Source organism: Corvus kubaryi, unplaced genomic scaffold (genome assembly GCF_017639235.1).
Source record: "Corvus kubaryi isolate FWS band 111438036 unplaced genomic scaffold, C.kubaryi_AGA036_p1.0 split1-37355, whole genome shotgun sequence".
Taxonomy (NCBI): Eukaryota; Metazoa; Chordata; class Aves; order Passeriformes; family Corvidae; genus Corvus; species Corvus kubaryi.
Window position 1 is genome coordinate 2,414,232 of NW_024582078.1, and position 8,700 is coordinate 2,422,931.

General features: G+C 64.8%; 2 protein-coding genes across 4 annotated transcripts in view; both read right to left on the reverse strand.

Moving 5' to 3' along the window:
- The window catches only part of ETNK2 (ethanolamine kinase 2), an 11,585-nt gene extending 9,939 nt beyond the window's left edge, over nucleotides 1–1,646 (reverse strand). The window contains exon 1 of one of the 2 annotated variants that reach the window (XM_042013761.1): nucleotides 1,397–1,646. Coding sequence is in view for 1 of the 2 variants with exons in the window: in XM_042013760.1 (XP_041869694.1) it covers nucleotides 250–462 (213 nt within the window). In the remaining variant the exon portion in view is untranslated. Of the gene's footprint in view, nucleotides 1–249; nucleotides 478–1,396 lie in introns of those variants that run through there. The other variant, XM_042013760.1, reaches the window with a different exon arrangement.
- A 1,860-nt stretch (nucleotides 1,647–3,506) lies between these two features.
- REN (renin) lies at nucleotides 3,507–8,700 on the reverse strand. Of its 2 annotated transcripts, XM_042013751.1 has the most exons (10): nucleotides 8,571–8,700; nucleotides 7,813–7,969; nucleotides 7,564–7,687; nucleotides 7,200–7,318; nucleotides 6,852–7,048; nucleotides 5,904–5,912; nucleotides 5,526–5,648; nucleotides 4,805–4,949; nucleotides 4,628–4,726; nucleotides 3,507–4,140 (listed from the first exon to the last, which is right to left on the reverse strand). In XM_042013751.1, the coding sequence occupies exons 1-10, from the start codon at nucleotides 8,669–8,671 to the stop codon at nucleotides 3,979–3,981; spliced, it is 1,236 nt and encodes a 411-aa protein (XP_041869685.1). In that variant the 5' UTR covers nucleotides 8,672–8,700; the 3' UTR covers nucleotides 3,507–3,978. The 2 variants fall into 2 exon arrangements, with proteins under 2 accessions (XP_041869685.1, XP_041869686.1); XM_042013752.1 differs by lacking the exon at nucleotides 4,628–4,726.

An 8,700-nucleotide genomic window follows, 5' to 3' on the forward strand; every position in this document is an offset into this window, starting at 1 on the left:
ACCCTATAGCCCCCCAGGCTGAGCCCCACCACCCCCCAGAACGGACCCTATAGCCCCCCAGGCTGAGCCCCGGAGCCCCCCTTGAGCTGACCCCATACCCCTCCGGGGTGAGCCCCGCAGCCCCCTCGGACAGACCCTACAACCCCATAACCCCACCCCAGCCGGGCTCTGCAGCCCCACCGGGCGATCCCCGCGGCGGAGCGGCCGCCGGTTCGCGGGGTGCCGGCGCAGGGTCCCCCCTCCCCGTACCTTGGTTTTCACCGTGGCCGGCTCCCAGGCGGGTCTCAGCTGCCGCACGATCCGCAGCGCCCCGGGCAGCACGTCCCCCTCGTCCACCGCAATGCCGAGGTGTGGCACGGCGGGGGTCCCGCCGCCGCCCCCCCGCTCCGGCCCCGGGCAGTCGGGGCAGCGGGCGGGCGGTGCGGCCATGGCCAGCTCCGCGCTGCCGGAGCCGCGGCCCATGTGCCGGGGGCTGCGCTGGGCCGGCGGCCGCGGGGAGGAGCCGCCGCCGTTGGGAAGCCATGAGTCACCGGCCCGCCTCCCGCCCGCCTCCCCGGCAGCGGCGGCAGCGCCCGCACCGCCACCGCGGGCAGGGGACGCGCATCCGACCGGGAGCGGCACCGCGGGCAGGGGACCCGCATCCTACCGGGAGCGGCATCCCGGACCGGGGACACGAATCCGACCGGGACCGGCACCACGGGCAGCGGGTCCGCATCTTACCGGGACCGGCATCCCGGACAGGGGACGCGCACCGCACCCACACCGAGACCCGAGCGCCGCACCCGCACCCGATCCGCACCGGCATCAGCGGACCCGCACCGGGACCCGGGCAACGGATCCGCGCCCCACCCGCACCGGCATCAGCGGACGCGCATCCCACCCGCATCGGGTCCCCAGGCCGCCGGCGCCCGATCGGGACCGGCATCCCGGGCAGTGGATCCGCACCGGGATCGGGCATCCCATCCACGCCCGACCCGCACCGGCATCCTGGGCAGCGGAGCCCCGCCCGGCCGGCAGCGGCACCGGGAGCGCGCTCTGCCGCCCCCGCAGTCGGTGCCTCCCCAGCTCATTCCCGGAGCCCCTCAGCCACCCCCGAGCATCCGCCTCGCACCGGGATCCCCCCTCCACACCTGCTGCCGGTGCCTCCTGCCCGGGTTCCTTCCCCATCCATTCCTGGAACCCCAAAGCCATCCCGGAGGATCCGCACCGGGACCGGGACCGCCCCCGCCACACCTGCAACTGCACCCCAGTTCCTCTCCATCCACATCCATCCACATCCATCCACATCCATCGGTATCCATCCGCCCATCCCCTGAGCCCCTCCGCCATCCCGAGGGGCTCCGCACAGCCCCCACTCCCTCCCTTTGGGGTTAAAAAGGATGAGGACGCCACGCACGGGATGAGCTGGCAGCACCCAAGGCTCCAGGCGGGATGGATCCCCTCGGGATAACCTCTCCAGGCACTGACTTCCGTAGGGATTCACAGCTGGGCTGGGAAGAGGTTTTTGGGGGTGAAGGCAGAGCGGGATTTTCCCGCTGGCAGAGCCCCCGCTGCTCCCGGACGCGGCTTCATTATCAGAGGAAATAACAGCGTCACATGGCCGCGAGAGGAGAATGCCCCCTCCAAAGCTCCCGGCTGGCCGTGCCTGAAATCAGCTCAATGGACCATGGAGACCTGGGGAAAATCATTTAAGGAAGGGGAGGGGGGCGGAGGGGACAAAAAAACCCCGCCAGGCAGTTTCCCGTGTTTCTAAAAATAGCGCGAGCCCTGTCAGTGTTAATAGGATGGGCATAATTGCTGCCGCGCTTTGCCGGGCTGAGCGCGGCCTAATTGCTCGGCCGGAACGATCTAATCCGGGGTAGCGGTGCCCCGCAGGCAGGGCCGCCGCATCCAGCGGGAAATTGCCCCTGGAGCAGGCGATTAGAGGTGTTAATAAACCCGGCTTAAGGGGCCCGGCAGCGGCACCGAGAGCGGCTCTGGCGGATTTTTCCTTCCACTGCTTGAAACGAGTGCGCGGAATTGGAATAGAAAGGGATCCACGAAAAAATACCCTGGTTTAGGCCAGGCTGAGAGTTTTCCAGCTGAGGGGCTGTGGCAGAAGCCGCGGTGGGGGCTGAAGTCACCTTTCACATCTTCCCGTCCTCTCGAGTCTTCTCCAGCCCAGAGCCTTGGCTGTGGAGAACAGGTTTGGAAATTTCCAAGTGGAATTTCGCTGTGCTGGGAAGGGGAGAGGAGGCTCTTGCCGGCATCTCTGCGCACCCTGAACGTCGTGGATGTAGCTCCAGCCCTGACCTGAGCAGATTCCCTCTTTTCTGAGGGTCTCTCCCATCCCTCCCTGCCGCCGCTTCCCAGCTCCCGGGGTTTCCTGTGCTGATGAGCGGCTGCTCCGGGCGTACTCAGGAAACGCTGCAGGAGAGGAGATATTCGTCCCTTCCCTCCACCCCCCGGCCCTGAAGAACCGCTGCCACCACCCCCGTGTTGGAGGCGACAGAGAAAACCCACCACATCCCACCCACAGGAGCCTGAATTTTCCCACCCCCGGAACCGCCGGGGTTGTGCATCCCAGCACGAAGAGGTTTAAACACTCCGCGGCTGCAGAGAACCTCCCAGGAGGGACAAACATCCGCCCCAGACACATCATCTCCGCTCTGGGGCTGCCGTGGGGCAGGGCAGGGATGAGGATCCGGGCTGGGAGCAGAGGGGAGGCTGCTGGAAGGGTCACACAGCAGCCACCGGCTCGGTGCTGGCAGGAGAATCCCCCTCCCAACTATCCCTGCAGCTGAGAGGGAATTTGTCAGCTCTGGGAGCTCTTCATCAGCAGTGGAATTTCCAGCACTGGGAATTCATCACCAGCCCCTGCTGGCTGCAGCACTGAGGGTGAGGAGCTCCTGACAGCAGCTGCTCTTCCATGGGGAGACCCTGACTCGCTCTAGGCTCTGCTCCAGGAGCAGCTTTCCCTGAGGATCACGGCACTCCCAGCGCCTAAACTGGTCAAAGTGGAGGCGAGACCGTGTTCCCTTGGCGTTGGGAGCACTCGGATTCGCGGCAGCACTGGGAATGTCCCCCCCAGCTGGCAGCACTGCCCTGTCCCTCCCTTCAGGCCGGCTGGCACAGGGCTGGCAGCTCCAGGGGCATTTCCACATCCAGGGCAGAGACAAAACTCTGGCTTTTCATGGAAGCAGGCCCTGGGACATGAACCACCTTCCCGTGTGACACAGTCCCCTCCCCACAGAGCCCCCGCAGAGCTGAGGCACAGCCCCGTCCCTGTCCCCAAGGGGACATCCAGGGGTCCTGAGACCGCCCCATCTGCAGAAAGAGCTTTGCAGAGCCCTTGATTTGCCCACAGGAGGTGCGGTGGCAGGAGCTGGGAGGGGGCTGCACCCTTATGGGATGGAAGGACACAGACGCAGTGGTGGCTCCTGGCAGAGGGACATTTGTGGCCCAGTTCTCCAAACAAAGGTTTCTGATCCCCCCCTCAGCAAGACCCAGCCCCACTCAGCCTCCTGTTGCTTTAAATTGTTTAATGTTAAAGTCAAGAAGAGAGAGACAGGGCTAACACCAGCTAAAACTATCATTAAACACTGATTATTCCCCCTCCCCCCCCCAATTAAGGAACAGCACAAACCGTCTCGGCCCATCCCTCAGCCACACCAGCAGCAAATCACCATGTGCTGGTCCTGCTATTGCACATCGTCCCCAAAACGCCCGGAGGGGCCGCTCCGGCCGCAGGATCCCGCTCGCATTCCCAGAGCCGCTCCAGGCTCAGCTCGCGGCAGCAGGAGAGGCTCCCGGGAAGCGGCGCGGGGGTTTGGGAGTGGGAGCAGGCGAGGTTCGCAGTGACGAGAGAGGAGGTGGCAGAGCTGGAAGGAAGCTGCTGTTCCCTCACTCGCGCTTCCAATCGCTGCTTCCCGGGGCTCCTCCTGCCCCCGGGCTGGTTCTCCACACCCACTCCCGGCCCCCCCGGCCTTCCCCGGGTGGTCAGCGGGCGGTGGCGAAGCCGATGCGGTTGTGGCGCCGGTCGAATTTGGTGTAGTAGTGGCCGATGAAGGTGGCCCCCAGAATCCAGAGGGGACCGGCCGGAGGGGGGATGTCCAGCCCGGAGAAAGCCACCACGCACACGTCCTCGCCGTACTGGGATTGCTGCGAGAAGGAGACCCGCAGGGTGATGGAGGTGGTGGGAGGAGGAGGGTCCCTGTGTCACCCTGTGCCCCAGTTCCACGATGTTCCTTCCTCGGGAATCACGGGATATCCCAAACAAGGATCATCGGGCCCAACTGCTTTCCCTGCACAGACATGCCCAAAATCCCACCCTGTGCCTGGGGGTGTTGTCCAAGCTCTCCGTGAGCTCTTGGTGACCACTTCCTGCTGTTCTAGTGTCCGCCCACCCTCGGGGTGAAAAGCCTTTCCTGATATCCAAATTCCAACAAAAAGGATCCCTGCCTGTCCCTGCTCACCCCAAATCCCCCCTAAACCACCCAAAGGACCAGGGACAGCTCGCTCTGGTGCACGTGGACACTTCCAGCCAACAAGAGGATTTAGGGAAAACAAGGAGCATCATTCTGGGGCTGATTTCGGCTGATTTTGGGGATCCAGGACACACAGGATGCCTCAGGAGGGCTGCACTCACCCGCAGGACGTAGGCTGGGCCGCTGAGGCCATAAACCTTCCCTCCCAGGTGGAAGGAGATGTTGGGCAGCTGAGGCACCTGCTCGCAGTCCACCACGTACTGCAGGAGGAGGGGACAGCACTAGCACGGGGGACAGGCAGCCAGCGGGGACACGGAGCGGGGCTGGCGGTCACTCACCTCTCCTTCGGCCACCTCGGCCGCCCCAATGGCTTTCATGAGCACGGACACGGGCCCGGCGGGGCCGGTGATGTAGGAAGCCCCCGTGTCCACGGCCACCGAGCAGCCTTCCCTGCAGAACAGGATCTCGGCCCCTACGGACACCCTGGAGCGGGGAGGGTGGCCCTGAGTGTCCCGTGGTGACACCAAGGGTGCTCCCGGGAATGTCACTTCCACCCCCAGCCAGGCATGTGCTGCTCCCGGCTTTTCCAGTGTGGAATCTGAGCTCCGTCACGTGCAGGGTTTATTTTTTGGGGATTTTTTTTTTTTTTTTTTTTCGGATGAAACAAAGCGGGATTGTTTCAGTGCCTTCCGCTCCTCCCGCGGGACGAACGGGGGTTAAACTCTTCCAACTGTAGCTCCCAAGTGGAATCTCAGCCCACGGTGCCACCCCCTCTGCATTCCCAGCTGCTCCCGGCTCCTTGCTGAGCCTGGAGGAGCCCACCCCGCTCCTCTCCAGACGGGGGAAAAGCATCCGGCAGCAAAAACATCCTCCTTGGAGCGCCTTCCCTGAAGTCCCACCCTCACACAGCCGCGGGGGCTGCGGGATGCAGCCTTGGAGCTGCCAGTGCTGGGCTAATGTTGGATTCGATGGCCCCAGAGGCCATTCCCACCTAGATAATCCCGGTTTTTTGTGATTCCCCGCATCCCCGGGCCATCCAGAGGCTCTCCCCGCCCTCACCCCTTCATGCTGATCTGCCAGAAGCCGCTCCTGCTGACGTTCAGGTAGTGGAAGTCCCCGGTGTAATAGGCGGGGTCGCTGCCTCCCAGGATGATTTCCCCGCCGGCTTTCAGAGGAGCGTTCCTGGCGTGCCCAACACAGCGGGAGTGATTCCCCTTCCCCCCAAAATCCCAGCCCAGCAGCTGGAGCGGCGTCAGCGCAGAGCGGGGACAAAGGGGTGACACATGCAGGGCTCCGGGTGGGTGTGGGGGCTCCTGAGGGGAGCAGGAATGCGGGAAGGGCATCCTGGGGCTGGCAGAGGGATCAGGGGACCCCGGGGGGCACGGCGGGGCTGGCAGTGGGTGCCCTCGGGAACGCTCGTGCTTTGGGTCTTCTTACTTGGAAGCGCTGCAAAGAGAGGGATGCTCCGTGAGGCTCCGGGAGCAGCGGTGTCCCCAGGGAGCCCAGGGGACACAGGTGGCACCCAGAGGCCCGGGAGACTCCAGTGGCATCCAGCTGCCCCTAAATCCAGCAGCGCCGAGTGGGATTTAGGGGGGTATTTGGGGTCTCTCTGTCACTGCGCGGTTCCAGGTTGATGTTTCTGGGGCCAGTGGGGAGTGCTGGGGTGGGGAGCAGAATTCCTGCTCCTCCTCCCGCTGCTCCAGTGGGTTTGGGGATGCGGGGAGGAGCACAGCAGCTTGGGGCAAGAAACGGACGGAGGTTTGGCTGCTGGTGCAGGGGTTTTTAAAGAGAATTTTTTGAGGGGGAGGGTTAATTTTTTAAAAAATTTTGCCGGTGGAAAAGCCCCTCCAGGCTGGGATTGCTCCAGCCCCTCTCACCGAGCTGGTGGCCGTACAGTGACAGTGACAAACGAGCTGGGAGCGGCCACTCCCTGCCCGGCAGCTCCGGATCAGCGTCCACTCTGCCTCTTGTGCTGCCTCATTCCACCCCAGCTCCTCCAGGATCCTCCATTTCCCTCCCAGTGCAGATCCTCCAGCATCCCGCATCTCCTCCCCTCTTCTCCCTCTCCAGCTCCTCCAGGATCCTCCATCTCCCTCTTTCCCTCCCACCCCAGCTCCTTTACGATCCCCTTTTTCTCTCCCTCTCTCCCGCCCCAGCTCCTCCAGGATCCTCCCTCTCCCTCCCACCCCAGCTCCTTTACGATCCCCTTTTTCTCTCCCTCTCTCCCGCCCCAGCTCCTCCAGGATCCTCCCTCTCCCTCCCACCCCATCTCCCCCAGCCCCTCCACGGCTCTCCCCCAACCCCAACCCACAAACCCATCCCCTCCGTGGTTGGGACCCCCTAAAACCCGACCCCGCAGGCGTCCCCGGCTCCTCCGGCACCCACCGGCTGTAGTAGACGGAGAACACGTCCTCCTTGAGGATCTGCTGGGCCAGGATGCGGTCGAAGACGGGGGTGATGCCGTCGATGGCCTGGCTGGGGTAGCCCATGCCCAGCACCCCATCGAACCGGGCGAAGATGAAGGGGAAGGCGGGCAGTGCCGTGGCCTCGGCGAACACCTGGATGATGGGGATGTCCGACACCTGCGGGGGGCACGGGGGGCATTGCAGGGCACTGGGAGGGCTGAGCCCAGCCCCCCCAAAAAAACCCCCCCACGTGTCTCCTGGCTGAGCCAGCGGCTCCGGGTGTGTGGATTTTGTGGATTTTGTGGATTTTGTGGATTCCAGGGCTCACCATGACGATGTCCTGGCTGAGGACGCCTTTGACGCTGCCGGTGCCGTAGCGGATGGCGAAGCCGGTGCCGTTGGCGATGTAGGTGCGCGACTTGGAGGAGTCGTAGCGGCTGTGGGACACTGGGAACGGGGGAAAAGGGGCATCCCAGAGGGGCACAGAGCATCTCTGCTCTCCCCAAAATCCGCTGGGGTGTAATGAACCTACCCCGCCTCAATGCCAGGGGTTGGGATATCAACAGAGAGACCCCCCCATGAAAAAATCTGTCAAAAAAGAGACCCTCCCCCCCCAGCCCTCTCTGAGCAACCCGGGGGTCGCTGAGGTTTTGTGGGGTCAGCCCCAGCCCCGGCCGTGCCCCCCTACTCACCACAGGCGCTGTAGAGGGGGGAGCACTTGTAGGATGGCACCCACAGGTTGGCCGAGCCCGTGTCAAACACCACCTTGAAGGTCTGCGCGGGGGTCCCGATGCTGATCTCACCGAAATATTGGGTCTGGAGGGGACGGGGAGCATCCCTGGGGCGCAGCTCGGGCGGGGAGAGGGCTCCCACCGAGCCGAGCTGGGGCTGCCGGGTGACACTGGGGTGACAAATCCTCCCCCGGGCGGGGACACACTCACGTCCAGGTAGTTGGTGAGGAGGGTGGGAGCGGTCCCGTTGCGGGGACCGTCCCCTCCGCCGCGTGTGCCCCGGCGCAGCTCCGGGAACACCTCCCACACCTTCACCCCCATCTCGTGCAGCGTCTGGCGGATGGAGGGCATCCTCCGCAGCGCGATCCTGGGGGGCAGGACGGGGCTGGGATCCTCCATCTCCCTCTCTCCCTCCCACTCCAGCTCCTCCAGGATCCTCTGTCTCTTTCCTTCCCACCCCCAGCCCCATCCACGGCTCTCCCCCAACCCCAAGACACAAACCCGTCCCCTCTGTCATTGCGACACCCTAAAACCCGACCCTAAAGCCCTCTGGCACCTTCCAGCGGTATTCCCTGCCTCGGGAACTCCAGGCGGGTGGCTCTAGATGGCAGCAGCTCCCCGCCGCTCCCCCTCTGGGTCCCGCTCCCACCGCAGCATGCGCCCGAGCCCACCCAGGATGGGGATACCGACGTGCGTGGGGGCGGCAGGAGGGACCCGAGCCCGGCCCCAAAGTCGCTGCACCCCGGTTGTTTGGGATTCGGGGCGCTCCCAAATTATTTAGGTCGGGAAAGACCCCCTACCCCGGGCTCATGGAGTCCCACCATGACCATGCGGTGCTCGAGGAAGAGGAGTGAGGAAGAGCAGAAGAGGAGGAAGAAGGGGGTTCCCAGAGCCCCTCACCCTCCGCTCCAGCCCCCGGGGAAAAAAGGGGGGGACAGCACCGTGAGGGCCACACGGACCCCGGCTACCTCTGCAAAGCCTGGGCTGGCCAGGGGACTAAAGCGGCGCCCCAGGTGACGGCCAAGAGCAGCAGGTACCGCTGCAGCCTCCCGCTGGGTCCCGCCGGCATCGTGTCCTCCCCTGTCCCCTCCCTGCCGG

Coding starts and splice junctions, on each gene's coding strand:
- REN (XM_042013751.1), bottom strand. CDS start 8,671: ATGCCGGCGGGACCCAGCGGGAGGCTGCAGCGGTACCTGCTGCTCTTG. Junction 7,970..8,570: donor CCAGCCCAGGCTTTGCAGAG/GTAGCCGGGGTC, acceptor CCTGCCCCCCAG/GATCGCGCTGCGGAGGATGC. Junction 4,727..4,804: donor CCGAGGTGGCCGAAGGAGAG/GTGAGTGACCGC, acceptor CTCCTCCTGCAG/TACGTGGTGGACTGCGAGCA.